This window comes from Rhipicephalus sanguineus, chromosome 8 (assembly GCF_013339695.2).
Source record: "Rhipicephalus sanguineus isolate Rsan-2018 chromosome 8, BIME_Rsan_1.4, whole genome shotgun sequence".
NCBI lineage: Eukaryota > Metazoa > Arthropoda > Arachnida > Ixodida > Ixodidae > Rhipicephalus > Rhipicephalus sanguineus.
The window spans coordinates 43,914,701-43,933,788 of record NC_051183.1 but is presented as its reverse complement, the minus strand read 5'-3'; the positions used below and the strand labels follow the sequence as shown (position 1 = coordinate 43,933,788).

General features: G+C 46.0%; 1 protein-coding gene across 1 annotated transcript; it reads right to left on the bottom strand.

Annotated features, from left to right (window-relative positions):
* Positions 1-15,868: 15,868 nt before the first annotated feature.
* On the bottom strand, positions 15,869-17,749 carry LOC125759644 (uncharacterized). The gene has a single exon (XM_049418665.1). It carries the CDS (start codon positions 17,701-17,703, stop codon positions 15,895-15,897), a length of 1,809 nt encoding a protein of 602 aa, XP_049274622.1. The 5' UTR covers positions 17,704-17,749; the 3' UTR covers positions 15,869-15,894.
* Positions 17,750-19,088: the final 1,339 nt, after the last annotated feature.

Sequence of the window (19,088 nt, the reverse complement as noted above, 5' to 3'; positions counted from 1 at the left end):
GGTGACAATGCGTCCGGGCTGGTTGAACGGCTCCCAGTAGGGGTGTGCAGCATCAGGCAGGGTTGCGGTCCAGCACCTCCACCAGTGTCGCGATGCAACGCGAGGAAAAGACAAGAAGACCTTTCGGCAGCGAAACAGCGTGTTGAAAATCAGCTGAACAGGCGGAACGTCTTCTTCGTCTTCAACTAATCACAGCCCCACTAGATGGTGTCCGTTAAAGCCCCCCATCGTCGTCGTCGTCCACATGTAGTATACACGCGTCAATATTGAAGCTCAAGCTTCAGAAATACCTAACCTCTACTGATATGCTAACAAGTATGTACCAATTGTTTATTAACCATTCTACTGAAAAAATTGGCAATCACGTGACCGACCTCTTACTCATAGATTCTCCATCAGAACTACTTATGTAATCACCGAATCAGACTTGCGGTTTCTATAAAAAGAACTCACAGTGTCCCTTTTGAATTCGCCTATGATGACTCTAATGCGAAAGCCATCGTCTATTTCTCGTTTTCATTCGATTGCACTGATCACCCTAGCCCCTAGCGTGGTTTCGCACTGCCTCCGGGATCGGAGGCAATGCAAGCTTTCTCCACCTCACGTGGCCCCGGGATCGGCCTACCTATGACCAAGCGGCGATGTCAGGTGTGGACGTCACATCACGTCAGCGTCGCGTTATAATAGTATAATTACATTTAGATAATATAGTATGTGACTGAATGATATGCGACTTTCCGGGGTAATATGTGACTTAACGTGTTCCTGCCACGGACGCAATGCTAATGACGCGGGTGCAGAGATGATGTTACCGACTACTGGGTGGAAACGTAGTTCAGCATGCATGGTATCAGCAACTGATCTCATTAAAAATTTTAATTATGGAGCTTTACACGCCAAAACCCTTATATCCATACTACATACATTGCTCAGGGCTTTCCACCACTGAGCAATGTATGGGTAGTGGGGGTGGGGCCTTTGTCAGGCAGTTGCATCTGCCTTTAGCCCCTTCATCCTAGTCACTGTATGTCTGAATAAAGTTCAAATTCATTCATATGGTTCAGACGGACTGGTGGGGTATCCAGGAATAATTTCGACCGTGTGGGATTTCTAAGCGCAGGGGGCGTTCTTGCATTTCGGCGCACAAGGAAGTGTGGCAGACGTGGACTGTAGACAAACCCGCGTCTTCCACCTCGGCCGTGCAACAACTTATATGATAAGCTAGGACAGCGCATGTACCATATCTTAACAGAGTAAGAACGTGTAGAAAGTTCGATTATTAATAATAATTGTTGGGGTTTAACGTCCTCAAACAACAATATGATTATGAGGGACGTCGTAGTGGAGGGCTCCGGAAATTTCTACCACCTGGGGCTATTTAACCTGTATCTAAATCTAAGTACACGGGCCTCAAACATTTTCGCCTCTGTCGAAAATGCGGCCGCCGCGTCCGGAATTCCATACCGCGACCGTCGGGTAAGCAGTCGAGCACCACAACCACTAGACCACAGTGGCGGTTGTGTGCAAGATTCATGATGTACAAAGTTCTTAACGGAGATAGCACAAATAAGAGAGACTATTATCGTCGTGTGAGGGTGATGCACCCACAATGGCGCAAACTGTCTTCGGAGTGCAATCGCCACATTGCGTCCACTCAGTATATCACGCGATACATCGTGCTTCTACTAGAAATTATCTCCCACGTCTTAAAGAAGTGGCGAACACGGTGCGGGGGCTCATTAGAGCTCATTGGACAGTGCCCACCAACCACTCGCTCGGTTTCTGCGGATCACAATAGGCTTTCTAATGAAACGGTGCGGCGCAGCTCATGCGCTGGAGAACATTGTTGTCGGTCATTTAACTTCGCACGTGCAAACTTCGCTGACCCCCTTCTGGACCTCTGCGCTGTGACCTGAGAAGTATCCCGGGGACCTAATTGATGAAGGCGGAATAAACAATTTGTACAGTTCAACGTCCCATACGAAGCCTGAGACCATGGATACTTGAGGACTCAGAACAATTTCGACCTCCTGCGAACCTCTTTGTATGTAAACGAGGCTATTTTTTGTTTCACCTTCTTCAAAGTGACGTCACCACCAACTGGTGAGTACCCGCGATCTCACGTTCAACGGCCGCCAATTGCAGGCGCTGAGCTGGTGCATGAGTTATCATGGTGGGAAAAGAAGTGAATAAGATAACGTCTATTGTGTTTCTTTCGCTGCCTTTTTTTCAGCCACAGTTTAGAAACGTGACGCAACAAAAAAAAAACTCACGAGTTAAGAAACTTGGTTCCACGCTCAATATAAACCACTCAAAAGCATTGAAAGACAACGTGTCTTATCTCGATGTCTATATGCACTCCTAAACGTGCTCGGCATAGACTTTAGAAGGTAAGTGGCGTGCGTTTGCAGATATGCTTCATATTTTAGGTGGAATCGACGAGGAACAAACGTTCTCGAGCAAAGACGATTACTGCCGCCCGAGTTCATGCGACTGTTTCTCTTATCACTCTAAAGATTCGTGCTACAGACATAAAAGTTCACTGAGTGAATTCAACAGGCGCTACCAATTCACATTGGGTGGGTTACCGCCATAGGTTGGCAGACTCACTCAGGCTTACTCAGGTCGAGCAATGTGTATGAGTCTGAGTGAGTCCGGGCGAGTAATATTCTGGTGAGTCTGAGTCCGAGTGAGTCCAGTTGAGACAAATTTGAGTGAGTTTGAGACCGAGTGCGAATGGTTAAGGAAAAATTTGGTTAGTCTGAGTCCGAGTGAGCCTTAAGCGCAAAATATATTTCTCGAGGGAGTCTGAGTGAGCTCCTCACTTTTTGCCGAGCTGTTGTCCTATGTACGGAATTTCAGCAATACTACCAGCTTCATGTCAGCTCACGTTTATGATCACGTCTATTCACACATACATCAGCGCACTAGCGTTAATATGCCAGCATAATAAGTATAGTCAGATGCGTGAGTTTTGCAATAAGCATCAAACACAAAAATTTCGGGTGTAACCCTAGGAGACTAGATGATAGCGGCATGCACTAGAGTATACAAAGAGCGATCTCATATCAGTGTTGACATTAGGAGGAAGAAGTGGAGCCTAGCGGGCCATTTAGCACATTTCGTGCGGGGACCGACAACCGTTGGCGTATATGTGTTGCGGAACAAGACCGCAGAGGATCAGGTGGCGTGATGAAATCGGGAAATTTCGTTGGCATACAGATGCAGCGACAGAACTGGATCCCAAGAGCTGAGAATAACGGCGAGGCCAAAAAACCTATACTTGGCGTGACCAATTTATGAAATTCGCAGACATAAAATGGAATCAGCTCGCACAATACAGGGTGGGTTGCAGATCAGATGGAGAGGCTCTCGTCCTGGAGTGGACGTGACATAAGGTGGCGATGGGCATGATGATGAAGACTATGATGATTATGTGACCTAGAATAGCAATGTGGGCGAGTTGGTGTATGCCCATGTTGAAGATGAGCAACGCTCGTGCTCGTCGTTGTTGGGCTTCGTTAGTTGCCCTTACCTTTATTTCCGCACTTCTGTGCTTTTTGCTGCTCATCTTCAATATGTGACCTAGGCGACAGGTTTAGCGCAATAAAGGGACGATTGCGAATCACTATGATAGGCCTTGGTCCTACAGTGCGTGTAAAAATAGGCTTTGATAATGGCTATGTTAATATCCTTGTATCGGTTCTCATTGTATATACCTACCGAGTTAGTGTATTTGCAAAAATGTTTCGCTTACGAACTGTAATCTATGTGCAGCTCGTATAAGCGCGTACATTCAAGTTATGAACTCGCAGGTTACCCCAGAAGAAGCCACGTGAGGGCATTATAAAATACGTTTTCTCCACGAACAATTTGCATTCATGCTTCAACACAGAGGTTCCTCCTAAAACAAACACACACACCAACGAGCGATACTAACACGGGAAGATAACGCTTTGCGGCACGCCGAGAGACATCCATTTTACATGCAGACAGGACCACCTCTTTATTTATTTTATTTATTTTATGCATACAAAGGCAGCTGTGAGGTCACTGTCCTCTCACTACTTACTTCGGTGACCGAGCGGCTTACGAACCTGCGCCATGTCCACGACGTACAGGTAAAGGGGCGGATTTAAGACAAAGGAGGTGTTCATTTCAAGCTTAGTTCTGACGACGGACGACTTTTCCTAATGACGTAAGGTTACAAAAGAATTTGTGTCTACTGGCTACTGAGTGTCATGGGCTGTAACGTACGCAGGAAGATGCTGACTTAGCGGAAAGAACACAGCAAGCGTAATTTAATATCGTACAGCGAGTTCAAACTCGGCTTCCCATTCACCGAGTCAGTGAGATCGCTGGCGTCGCGAATGAGTAAACAGAGGGAGAAATTTGGTATTGGGCACGGTGGAACTGGGGTCTATCGCCAGCTGAAGTCAGTGCATCCTCATACAAACTCAAAGCGCACCCTTTTTAGAGGGGAATGAGGACATTAACCCGCAGGCTTTGTGTAATGACAGAACACAGGCACTGAAACAAACACGGTTATGCAATATGCGGCTGGAAATTTTTCTCCCAGTATATTTCAAATTGAACTCCAGCGCTCGACTTCACGTCACACGTGTCGTTCGCATTTCGCGCTTAGTCAGAAAACCACGTGTCTTTGGGATAAGATAGCTTCTTATAAAAGTGTTGGGGTCACTGTTCAAATCGAAGTGAAAAATCAGGCAGCTATATTTCGGGATCCGTAGTAGTTACTTGAATGTGATGAAGGAAACGTCTCTGTCGGTTATTTACCTTGACTATAGGTCAGTGGCTTCAACTTAATCATCATCACCCTACCGGACTAGACGAACTACGTAAAAAAAAAATATTTTCGTAATTATGCACAACTTGGTTAGTACAGTTGACTTCGCAGTCTTAATCTGACAAGTAAGGTTCGGTGTCACGTGTATTAAATATGCATGACTCTTAGATGTCCCCAACTTTTCCGGTAGGGAACGGCCGATAACCAGTAAACACGGTTGTCTCAGCGTGCAACGGAAAAGTTACGACGGCATTGCCAGGAATTTGAGGAAAATATGACGTAGATCTGAACGAAAAATATTTCTCCCGGTATCAGGGTTAGCTTTAGCGCGATTCATCCAGCGAGTCCATGCTCTCTTGTAGCCCCATACTGCGATGTTCATAGGAGTACTGATGTTAGTGTCTAAACAAGCCATCATCCCAGCTCCTTGCGTACCATACGAACTGTGATAATATTATCTGGGTTTTTGCGTGTCAATACAACGATACGATTATTAGGCAAGCCATGGTGGCGGGCTACGGAAATTTCAACCATCTAGAGCTAGAGCATATCACACGGGCCTCCAGCAATTTTCTTCCATCGAAATGCGACCGGCGCGGCCGGCATCCAACAATACGAAATATGGAAGACCAGATTTCGGCAAGATCTTGCCCATTTCACTTGAAGTGTGTTTCTTTCCTTTTTCTTTAATGATGGATAAAATACAATAAATGATTCTCGGGAGGAGCTCACAAAGCTCATCATTCTTAAGAACTCTTTCACATTGTCTAACCATTTTAGCTGTCTCAAACAAGCATCGGATGCAGTTTTCTTCTACGAACAATCCTAATTTAAGGGCTGTTCAGGAAGACGGGTCCCTGTCTATGTGCCACAACCTTTCTTTTTTTGTTTTCTCGGGCATGTCATGACAAAAAGAGAGTGAACACTTCCGGCAAGCATGTCATGCAAAAAAAAAAAAAACTGAACATTCTGGCTATGTTGATTCTTTTTCTTCGTTTGCCAACTCATACACTCTTCTTGCGAAATATAGCTGACTTGTAAACGCTGTTAAAGTTCCGGTCCCCACTATCCGCACCACCGAGCCAAATTGATGTATTGGACTCTGAATTGGCGATCATGTTGAAAAATCACCAGGAGGCACCGATTTGCTATTGCTCGCGCCTTGTCATCCACATTATATATATATATATATATATATATATATATATATATATATATATATATATATATATATATATATATATATATATATATATATATATATATATATATATATATATATATATATATGCCATTTGGGTAGCCGAGAACAACACACCCGCTCCTAACCCGACTTTGTTGGCCTCATAGGATAAAACAAAAACATAAAGACAGCGACGTAAACAAAACAAATGTAAAGAGAGAGACGCTGACTCGCTGCCCACACGTCATCAGTTTCAATCTGGGCTTTCTCCGTAGGTGTATGGTCTCAGCGTTCCTCGTGAAATAGAGGGGTCGACGCAGCAGCATTCCCATATGGGGTATACCAAGCAGCAAGACGGCCATTTGGGTGATTTTGGTCAGGATATATTGCAGATTATACAAGAGCACAACAGATGCACGAGCATTAAGAAAAAACGAGACAAATAAGCGTTGTGTTGTCCAGTCACTTCTGTCTGACCGTGCTCTTCACCGCGTTGTTTCATACCCTACTGCGAGTGCCACTGGGAACGCTGATTTACAAAAGAAGGATTGGGCATATGCGGAGTGCTCCTCGCGCAGTTCTTTTTTCTTTATAGGTTACAGCAATAAAAACAGAAAATAAGATACAGCTCTAAACAGACAGGGCGTGCAAACACGGACACAAAAAAAGAAGTCACGACACCACAAACGCTCGGTGTATTGAGTTGAAAAAGGCCAGTAAATAACGGAGCTGACGGAATTCCTATAAAATTCGCGTTACGAAAGTAGGCATTCGTGGAAGCATGTTTAGGGCTATAGGCGCCCGTCGGCATTGAAGTAAATATGATGGATTCACGCTGCCTAGGAAAAAAAAAAAGCGAAAAACTGTTGCTGGATGAAATTTTGGATCCGACCAAAGGTTTCAGTTTTCCGTTTTTCGCTATACGAGATAACAGTAGCTTCGAAATTTTCAACCGATGGTACCGGAAAAACGTGGCGGCACAAGAAGCGCGATCGGTGAAAGGAATAAAGTGGGGCAAGAAGTAAAAGAAACCAAAATCAGGGAAAGCATGTTTCACGCGTAGCCGATGCGGAGCCGCCAATATAGGAAGATATAAGGGTCGTATTGTTTTTATGAAAGTGGAGCCGGCCATCCTTATGGGCTCTTTATATATATGAATGGGACTATGAAAACAGCCACTCACTTTAGATGGGCCCCGAAGCCTAGGAAAAATAGATCGCCCCTTGCGCGGCGCCACTGCACGGCAGGCTCGTCCTGTTTCATGCACTCAATGCGTGCTGCATATTGCAAAGGCCACGTGGTTGTTTGGTTAGAATATGCTCAGAACGATCTTGGCCAAACTCTTCTTTTCTCCATGCCCGTTTGGTTAACGTGCTGCGTTTCGTATAGTCTTGGCTTCTTGCCCACTATTTTTTTTGTTGTTTCGGATAGAGCTGTTAACGTACTTGGTCTTCTCATACATAAAAGATGGCCGAAAATGGTTTTCGTTATTCAGCAGGAAATATGGAATCCGGGCGTCAGGATAGAAAAAAAAAACGTGGTTGATTCCTCCCTCGTAGGAATCAGGATAACGCGAATGTGAAACGTGTCCTCGCGGAAGTAGTTGAATGTTTATCATACATTGATATACGAGAGCTTGCACAATGTCTATTGGTGTTTGGCAGCTATAGCACCACTTGATGTGGACGCTTCCACGCTGACGCCTGGTGGCACATCTCCACCCCGACGACCAACGTCCATGATTAAACCTTTGTGGTAGCTGTAGTAGTTTACATAAACGTGGTCCCCACACATGGTGAATTCCGCGTAAAGATGGCTTCAGCATGCACATAATAAACACAAACTCGACATGCATTGTTTCAAAGCCTTGCCATTTGAGGAGACAAGCGGCAAGGTGTGCGTTGTCTAGTAGTCACTACCAGTGCACTCGAAACTGTAGGTGGCGCAGAAACACCGCTAGTCTATTTGGAAGTGGCACTACGCTGGCGAGGAGGCATCACAAGCTGACGCAAAAGGCGAATCGCGTAACTGCGTCGTCACGGAATCGAATCACCGTGGACGCCGCATTTCACCGACCGTACAGTTTTCTACAATATTGCAGCGAAATATTGCAGTGGTAGTCTGCGCCGCGCTGAGACTACCGAAACTCTCGCAGTCGGTGCTCGTTAGTGTCGTGATGCATCACTCGTGGCCTCCGAGACTGGCTCCGGCAACGAACCGCTGCTAGTGTTGCTCAGGCCGTTCCATTCGCACGGAGAAAGCGTAATCAGAGAAAGCAGTGCGACAGGCAAAAGAGTGTCAGTTACAGGACACTGAGCTTCCTTACTGAGCTTGGGCTGAGGTCATCATTCCGCGGAATATTAAAGAGTTAACGGAAACAGTACACCTTGGCCGGGCTACAAACACGACGTCGTGTCTCCTCTCGAGTCTGGCCGTGATTTCTAACTGTTCGAGCACGAAACGCGGTGTGACAGCCATAGAGTTTCTCAAAATAATCTATGGTGACAGCCAGAGAGCCACCATACCAGCGTCGCAGAGCTACTTGTATTTTTTTAACATAGACGGATGCTATGAGCGAGGCTTGGGCTAAAGCCGCCACCTCGCTGTGTAAGGCGTTGGCAAAATTTAAATTCCCAATTGGATGGCCATAGCAACGGTGCAACGGCTCGTTGCCGTAGCTAATTGCGTAGCTAATCGCGTTAATTTACGCTACCACTCCCAGACGGCGAGGCCACCCTGCGAACCAAGCACTGTGAGAAGGAAAGTGTGAAAGATAAAAGGCATGTGTAGGAAGCCTCCTGCATATGTGACCGTGGCGCGATAGTTAGAACGCCTATCACCTATCCTCGCGGACTGAGAGGTCGTGATTTCGATTCCCGTTAGCGGAATTTTTTTCTTTGCCATCTGATTGTGTTTATTTTGCCGAATTATTTCCGTCACTGACGTATTTCCGTCACGGAAATGCGTCATGAAAGTCTTGGTGGAACCCGGCATAAAACACTTTCGTGTTAGAAAAAAATCCTATCGATCGAACCTAGAGATTTCTACATATTGTACCAGTAAACATAGAGACTTCTGTAGATGTTGTCGAAGAGAAAGCGCCAAGGAAACTTATCGAATGAGAATGCAAAATTTTAGGGGTTTTGCGCGAAATGAGATGGCGTGGCACATAGCCGAACTGGCGTCCACAAGCTTATCATACCGACAATTAGGCTCTACTCTGCGTCTGCGGGTTGTCATAGAATAGGAATACACACCTTTATGCCCGTGCCCACGCTTAGCAAAGGCAGCGTAATAATACAAATGTGGACATTTTCACGAATGAAATCAGGCGAGCGACTATGATTATTCGGCTGTCGTACATGATGCATGGATTTCGTGCACCCACCGTGCCATGGCTCTGGCCACTTTTGACGGTTTTTTTCTATGTGTTATTTGAGTTGTTTATAGATTAAGAGGCTCTGAGAGAGAAAGAGAGAGAAAGGGAAGGTCAAGGAAAGACACGGAAGTTAATTGCAGAAAGTCTTCGGTTGCCTCCCGTTTACTTGATGAAGGCAAAGGAGGTGTGAAAGAATGAAGTGGAGAAGACTCTGTGACGACGCTACAAAGTCATGGCAGTAGCACTCTCCAAGGACTACGCACTCCAGGAACTGTCTATAAAGTCCAGTGTCTATAACACTGGACTATAAAGTCCAGTGTTAGTCCGGTGTCTCTAAAGAGCTGCTACAAAGCCCTCATAACAACTCGCTTATGTCCCGGTTGTCCAGAGGCCTACAACTTTGTTTTCTGTGAGTAGGCGGTTGTCCAGCTGGCCTAGATTGCGGCTGAGAACTGCTACTTCCGAGTTAAGGCGGGTGAACTCGCAGAGAATGTGCGTGATCGTTCCACTGCACGAGCACAGTTAACATAGCGGGCTGTCAGCCATTCCAAATGTAAATGTGTATGTCAGGGAAAAAATGGAATAAAATTGAAGAAAAACTGAATTTAAATGAATATGCATTTGAGAAGAACCACTACAAGCCATTGACGGACCAGCAGGTTCGAATCACGTTGTGATAGGTTCGGCTGGATACGTGGTTGAAGATCAGGATCCAAGGTATGCAGGTGTAGACTTGTAAAGATAGGCTCTGTCTTGCCAAATAATCACTGGGGCTATCCCAAACGCATATACGCCTACGAGTGGTTTTGAACGTAATATTTTTAGTTAAGGCCGCTTAAATTTGAGTTCCTAAGCTACATTGAATTTCGCGGTATTAAAATGCCGCTGCAGCGGCCAACCATTAAAGCCGTGACCTCAAGGACCGATAAGAATGCCATAGCCTATTGCGCTACACTGGTATGAATTGGGATGAGCGCAGAAACAAAAAAACAACATCCTGACGTAGAAGCTTAACGGCAAATTTTCAAGGATATCCAACAACCTAAATTTATTGTCTACGAGCCTTCTTTGTTCGATAATTGCTGCCCCTTCGCGCGCAATAATTCGAAAGTTTGAACGTAATTGGCCTGTGAAATATATAGCTCCCGGTAAATATTTGTTGCTTAGTAGGGATTCAAAAGTTTAAAAGACTAGGTGTGTCCGCTTTTCTGTTATGTGACTGGGTAAAACTTTTTCGTGCACGGATTATACTTCGCGTACATTTTGCATAGCAGCCTCGAACGTTCATACCATCTGCTGTCATCCGGTGTTATGATGTTGATCAGTACACTCTGAAACAGCCCTTAAAAAAGGCCGGTATTTAGACATCAGTACTGGAAATTTCATTCGTAATGGTAACAGTAAAATATATATCATAAAAGAGATGGCCAGTACTTCACGTCTCACGGGTCAGAGCATTGTATGAACGAAACTCTGCGAGTGTCTGACTCAGCAAGGGCATATTTTATCACAGCCGCCAGGACCCTTTCTGTTCCAAGAAATTGTTCGATGCGTAATAGAGACCAAGAGGCGCGAAGCAGCGGCTCGATGCTTTGGTTGTCTTGAGAACAGCTCTCAACGCGCGGCGCTTCACTGCGCACGCCCGCAATAACCATCTGTTACAGTCAAGCGTGGATGCCTCGATTGAGCATGACTTTCCATAAGTCCCCAGCTCCTATACTACCAATATCAAATAATTTGAACGACTAGCGCTCACTTTGATGATACATCTACAAAACGGACCTACCCCTAAAGACATCGCAGTTCGGGTATAACATTTTGGCCGCGTCAGTTGCAGTGCCTTCTTAAGAAAAAGAACTCACATCCATTACGCGAATGTGGCGCATAAAAATTACAACGCCATACGACAACTCAGACCTTTTCGGTTGGCAAGCTACTTTTTATTCGAAATATTACGCTTAGGCGCAACATCTTGAAAGCAAAACACTCAGTAATCTTTCTAACCTTTCACAAAGATGCGCAAAACTAGCAACAATTCTGAAGTGTTTATGGAAAGCGTACCGTAAGGCGAACTCGCATAAGCGACAATCGATAGGCTGCAGATTTGGCACTCACTAATGTCCTCGTTCTGAATGCTATGCAAGAGGCCTTGTCCGAAAAGTCTTGAGCGTACGGTGGCGTTCTAGTCGCCGAAACTGAAATTCAGGTCAATATGCTTTTATGTTGCGCTTTTACCACCGTGTAGCATTGCTTAACAATGATTTCTGGGGTTTTAAATGACAGAACCACGATGTGCTTACTTATGAGGTATGCCATAGAGGAGGGCTCAGAAAAATTTTGATCATCTGGTGTTCTTTAACCTGCACTGTCATCGCACAGTACGCGGCATCTAGAATTTGGGCTCCATCTAAATGCAACCGCTGCGGCCGGGATCGAACCCACCTCCTCCGGTTCAGCAGCCCAGCACCATAAACACTATTGAAAATCAGTTCTGCGGAATCCCTCAAGGTGGCAGAAGGGAAAAGACAGGCAAACTGACAACCACCCGTTTGCAACCCGAAGCCACAAGGAAATTCACACAGATTTCTCATAAATAATGCTTGTTAGATGCCGAAAGATTTGTCCTGGCCCGGGCACCACTCCACCGGCTTCGTAATTGCTAAAGTTTAGCATATTGTTTAGCATCTGTTTAGCATGTGTAGCATTAACTTTAGTATCTGGCCATTCACTGGCCAGATGACGCTGCGTAGCTCTCCAGTGCCCGAATATCGTTTGCCCGAATGAAATGCCTCTTTTATCAAAATGAGCTAAATAAGCATAGAAAAAGACGGGACTTACCAGCGTCGTTGTCGTTCCCTTGGAGAATGCAGAGGTACCGCATACGTTGCTTTCATGCAGCGAAGCGCACACTGTTCGTGTATGTACCCCAGAGCGCATGCGCCTGCGCATTCGTTAATACACGTGTACCATGTACAACGACAGCGCGTTTTCGCTTATTGCTGTACTTATTTTCTACCCCGCCGTGTTTTTATGCCCCCATTCCGCCCCCTAGTGCTCTCTTCAATAAACACGGCATTTCTTGCCCATTCATATCTCATCACGTGTCAACGCCTCTATCACTGGAAAAGACACGCTTCCTCCTTACATAAGAAAATATTTCTAGATCATCGATTGTTAGCTAAGATTTCCCCGCATTTAGCGGACATATTGCTAGAAAAACAACACTATATTAAGCAAAGCCATCTTCAATTTAGCTGTGCGGACTATACAAATGCGTTAGCTTTAAATCGGGGAATGAGGCACCGGCGGAGTCGATGAACTCTGGAATAAAGGAATAAGGTCCCTGTACCTTATATAATGGTGATCAGCAGCGCCGCCTGCGGTGTCACGCAAGCCTGGTATCTCGATGGTTTACGCAGGAGATCGGAGCGACGGCATGCCGTCGTAAGCGTTGTGAAAACGTGCCAACTATCACAACGCTCAACAGCTTACACGGGAGTGTGTTTTCCTTAGGAGGCAATAGGCGTAGCGGAAAACGTGCACACGTCTGAACGCATTTGCTCGCACGTGCGGCATTACCAAAGCTGTTCTATGCGGACCGCTTAGGCATGCGTTTTGGCGGACGGGCCTCCGGCTATACACTTCCATAGGCGCACGCCGGGTTCCCCTTCAGGTGGGGGGGGGGGTGTTGACTGACTGACTGACTGACTGACTGACTGACTGACTGACTGACTGACTGAACTGACTGACTGACTGACTGACTGACTGAACTGACTGACTGACTGACTGACTGACTGACTGACTGACTGACTGACTGACTGACTGACTGACTGACTGACTGACTGACTGACTGACTGACTGACTGACTGACTGACTGACTGACTGACTGAACTGACTGACTGACTGACTGAACTGACTGACTGACTGACTGAACTGACTGACTGAACTGACTGACTGACTGAACTGACATAAAAAAACAGACTGATTGAGCCGAAAGCTTCTTTTTTGCGCTTGTCCGTGTCGGTGTAGTCGGAAAATGCAAAGCATTGACCAAGTACTCAGGATGTTAGGTTGAAAGCTGTTTATTGATCAAGCTGGCGCGTGCCGACGTATGTTTCTTCGAGTACAAAAGCATCAAACAGGAGGACCAGGGCCATCGGGTGGATCTTCTTGTCGTATTTCTTTAGTGGAGGACACGCTCGCCACTTGTAGCGCCACATGCGGTGGTTGAAGGCCTCGTCATCTGGAAACACCTCGTTGTTCGAGAGCACAATGACGGGCGTCCTGGAAATGGTCTGATCAGCCGAGTACTTGCCCGCCACCGAATCTACGTCACCGCCAAAAATTTTTTTAACAGTATCAAAAGCAGACGACTCACAGTTTGGCTCGTTCCACACCAGGATGCGACGGCCCACGGTGTCCTGAAGCGGAAAGCTAGTGTAGCGGTTAAAGTTGCGGATCGTACCGCGGTTAATGTAAAAGGAAAGAACGGGGTCAAAAAAAAAGTTTTTTTCCTGCACTCGGAGGGGACACAATCTCCATACAGTTTTTCTTGGGGACCGCCTTCTCGACCAGGCTATATAGGTTGTTTACAAAGGCCGACACTTCCTCGTGGATGCCATTAAACTGAAAGTTTAATAGTTCCATCATGGCATCAAATGACGCGGGCACATCCATGTAAAAGGTAGCGAGGTCACCATGTGGGGCATCAAAGAGAGGCTGGGTGTGCTGGTACATTTCAATAAAGTCCAAGGTGGTGTACGAGCACATTTCGTCATTAAACCCCTGGATAGCTCGTTGGAGGCGCTTGTCGTCCAGGCGAATGAACCGAAACACCGGGTCTGCCAGCCACTTGGGGGTGCGCACAATGTTTGTCAACGGCGATACGGGGTTTTCGCGTAGCCAGTCGTAGATGGATTCTTCCGACGCTCCTTTTGAACGTTTTCGGCACTTTGCACCCGTTCTTGCGCGTACCTCGTCAGTGTCTCCACCGCTCGTCTGACCTCCATGGGCGTCGTCACATGCAACTGAATGCGGAAGTTTCGGGTACAGTATTTCCAAAACTCGCCCGGGCTCGTGTCCAGAACCTTCGAGTTGTCCCAAAACTTCATTTCTAACGTCGCGACCCCAATCATTTCCTCCCATTTTAATGTATTCCAATACTCGGGGCTCACTATTGAAATACTTGACGAGATGGTAGAGGTCCCATGCACTGGCACTTGTAGACCAAATTGACGAGCGATTTGGTCGTCTGACGAAGCCAGCGAAGATAACACATCGGCATGTGCCATTGCTCCAGCTGCAGTCGTGTAAGACGTGGACGTGTGGGAGTGTAGTTCCTCGTGTGTGGAGTGCGACGGCAGCAATTCCGTACTGGGTGGGCCCTTGCTCGAATCCTCTGATAATGTCGTGACAAATTGTCTCAGCTTCTCCGTCGTCTCGAGCGGGAAACACATCATGCACAAGCTTTCTTCGTTTTGGAACTGACTGTAGCTGCAGTGCCCAGCGTGGAGGGGGTTGTAAACTTTTTCCATCTCCTCCAACCCCTGTTCCTGGTTCGGACACGTTTGGATCTGATACTTCTCCCACGCCTCGATCAGGTTCCGCAAATGCCGCCAGGGTTTCATTAATGTCATAGGTACTGTTCTCGTCGCTCGAACCAATAAACTTTGTAGTTTGTCCCTGGGAATATAGATGGCGTCACCAAAAAATAATTCCAAATGGTAATATAGGGGTACCTCATCTTCTGTTTCTTGATCGTCAAGCTGACGTTTGCGTGATTCTGCCATGTTCTCTATTAAAAAGCAGAAAAAATGCAAGAATTCAGAATATAGCATAGCTAACCGAAAAAAAAAAAGTCTTACCGAAGGCGTCTTGAGTGTCCGCTTGAGGTCCTCCTGAGTGGACAGCCTGTTGAAGACTGTGAGTTCTGAGCTGCTGCACACCTCTTTATATACCCCTCGCGGCGGCCTTGGAAGCCCTTTATAATTAGTGTAAAAACCCGTCTAGAACTAGTTACGATTGCGCGACAACTAGTTAGTTCTCCTGCATGGCGCTCAGTGGAATATAAATGAGTTTTTTTTTCTTCTACAACAAAGGCGCTTTTTAAACACGTATTTTCCTTGTATGTCGTTGTCGTTGTAGTTCCACTCAGAAAAAGTATATATATATATATATATTTAAATATATCTCTTCTTAGGCTTCGACGACAACGACAACGACATGGCTTAATTTTCTTTGTATGTCGTTGTCGTTGTAGTTCCACTCAGAAAAAGTATATATATATATATATATAAATATATGTCTTCTTAGGCTTCGACGACAACGACAACGACATGGCTTAATTTTTTTTTGTATGTCGTTGTCGTTGTAGTTCCACTCAGAAAAAGTATATATATATATATATATATAAATATATCTCTTCTTAGGCTTCGACGACAACGACAACGGCGCAGCATTGTGAAGTAAATAAGAAACGAAACAAAAGTTGTGGTTTTTTATTTTGCTTTTATTAAACAGAACGATCTATTGTGGGAAAAATGGCACCGAGCGTAGGGTTCTTGAAGCAACTTCTTTTGATGCATTAATTTGAGCTTGCGCAATCTTCTGCAGCTCTGCCTTGTGTTCGGTAACTTCGGACTCCGTGCGAGCGAGGTTGACTGGACGTCCGTGACGTGTGAGGCTGTTGTAACTTGCTTTGATGTTTTCGTTGGAGTGACGCAAGTAAGGCCCCACGTTCGAGGGTAAAGTAACACTGTCGGCAACTATGGTGTCTACGTCAGAGTGAACCACCAGTTCTGTGTCAATTTGAAAAAAGGCGGCAATGTCTTGAAAGGTTTCAGTACTGCCTGGGTCGTCCTTGTTAGACTTGCTTACTGCCAATACCCCAAAACTCAAACTTGGTTGAATAGTTGAGTGCGCCATCGTTTTTAAACCTCGGGTGAAGTAAGTATTTTCCATAGGGTCCAAATACTTCACGTGGCGCGTGTGCATATCGTCGGGTCGAAGCCGCATGGTGATGTTGGTATCTGGCTTTTGCTCGTACGATTCGTAGTTTGACATGTTGCTAGTGGTGTAGGATACAACGTCAGCAGGCAGGCCAAGGTGTGTACGAGTTAGCAACTCGTTTCCCGCGTTATAAGTTGGACCCATCTTTAGCCATGCGTCACTTCCAAACTGGTACTCATAGTTGACTATAGGTGTGCCCACGTGACCTTTGAACGGAAACTGGTTTACGAACTTGGTCAAGCGGGGACTTGCCTTGTGAATGTGAATAAAGTCGTAAGCAAAGTTGTGACGTGGTACACCCATGCACGCAGGTATGCTCTTTTCGTCATCGCCATCGTCATCCTCGTTTCCGGGTGTGATCTTTAGACCCCAGTAGCTCTTAGCCAGATCCGAGTGGTCCTTCTCCTGAAATGGTAAATAAGACTGTGGCTTCATCGGGTTGTTTGTCTCGCCTTTCTTCACACGACACATGCCGGTATCCAAGTAGTGGTTCAGTCCGACGGAGCTAAGGCCATAAACTAGCATGTCAGAGTTGACGGGTTGGACAACCGAAGAGCCCGTCTTCCATGGCGTGCGTAAACCATGAGGGGTTACCTTGACAGAGCAGCTAACAGCTCTTGTGTGAGCTGGTAGGTTAAGGTAGGTGCCGTGAGGAATGTAAAGATACGGCCGGTCCACTGGCAAGCGTGACAGGCTAGTCAGAACTCCTGGAAACGTTTTCTCGGTGTCATAAACTAAATTGGTCTTCAGCATTGCGTAGGCCCATGTGGTGAGTATTTTGCTGTCACGGAAGACTGTGACCACTCCGTGGTCGCGAGGTACGCGCAAAATCTGCTGAACGAGCTCTGTCGAATTTTCACCGTCACCTCCAACTCCTGCTCCGCCTGGACGGGTGGGGGCGTCTGAGTGCATCTGCTGCGACATCCCTTGGGTGTCGCCGGTAGTTGAGTCAGGCTGGTATCGCTTTGCGTCTGCTGTATCTGATTCCCCGTTATGTGCACGTTTCCGTCTATCTCCTGGCATTCCATGGAGACTACGGCCCAAGACGTATTGTTCCACAATATTCTTCGTGCCCAGACCAACTGCACCTAATGCGGAGTGCCAGTTACCCGTGCGTCTAAAGTCGTTCAAGAAGAGAGCCGCAGATGCCTGATCAGCAGCAAAGACGTCCTCGTGGCTCGTGGCCCGCTCGTAGGCTTCGTCGTGTGACTTGGCTATGCTGTCGTCCTCGTCCACCGGAGCTCCGTTGCGCTGTGGATTCCCGGGACCCAGGTACCGGTGGCCTGGGAACAAAGGCATACTACTCTGGTTAGGAGATATACACATGGTAGCGGTAGCGACATCGACGACAGCTACACTCTTAGCCGCCTCTATTTGACTGACTGACTGACTGACTGACTGAACTGACTGACTGAACTGACTGACTGACTGACTGACTTTTGTTTGAACGAACCAGTTCACAGTATGAACCGAGATGGCCGAGAGTGCCTAGACGAAGAAGGTTTCAAAAAATCCGGTAGTGGAAGCTCTCGAAACTTTTTAGCAGCAGATGTGAAGCTAGCATTTGCCCGTACCTTACCCCCGAAACGTAGCCATTTCGTTTGATGCCCGATTAGAGATAAAGCGCTTTCCTTATGTTAATGAAATAAGAAATCACTTTTCCCGACTAAAGTAATCTGTCCGGATGAGTATTGGTGACCTGATCTATAGTAAATACGCGAAGATTCCGAGGCTTTCTTTTTTATTAAGGAAACTAGTAGCATAAAGATACACGTTGAGCAGTACGTTCCCGGAACAATGAGCCGAACAGGGCTTGCGAGAGAATAGCTATCTTGTCTTCGCTGTAAATGGTCTTGTGTCGATATGTAGGGGATGGCTTACCGTTCTCCCATAGTAGAGTACCTAGTGCTCTAAATCGTCTAAAATTTTTCTGAGCACAAACCCACAAACTTATGCTTTATAGTGCCCATGGTAAGATGGCTAAGGTCTGGCTTCACTTTCGGTACATAATTCCCACTGCAGCGTTATTTTTTTGAAATTTCCTAGCTCATGGCGCACCTGTAATCAAATTATCGCTCTTACTAAGAAAGAAATAATGATCGTGACGAACAAGCGCCGTGTTGTACTTCGGCTGAGAAGCGTTGTACAAATGGGTAAAAATAAGACGCTTTTTCTAATATTGTTTTCAAAGCTTAGCAATGGTCAGCAGCAAATAGCAGGGTGTGCCTGTTTGAAAAAGCGTTGCTTATTTGCTATATTTAATTAAAATAACTATAGCCAATATTTCTGGCCGTTTACATGTCTTTGATTTGCCCAGTGAAGCAAACATTTTCTCATTACCACCAGCGTACTCCGCTTATTAAGAGTCGACTTCCAATGTTTATCCCCAATGTAGATATGGCCGTGCTGCATCGTAAGTCTATAACAATACAGCGCCTCTGATCACATGTATATCGACACTCGCATTTATCTTATCGTCCAGTGATACCTATAGGAAAAGCTCCTATATTTTTGGTACTATAGTTCGGGGCATCATTACTGTAGTTCAGCAGTGCAAGTGCCGCTGCTTGTACAGTATCCTATTACAGCTCTCTAGATATTCTGAGACATTGCTTATTGGCCTTGCAGTATTCTAGAACAAAGAATCTAAATATGGTATGCGGTGAAACCCAATAGGCTTGAGGCTTTCAACATGACGATTTGTCTCTTTT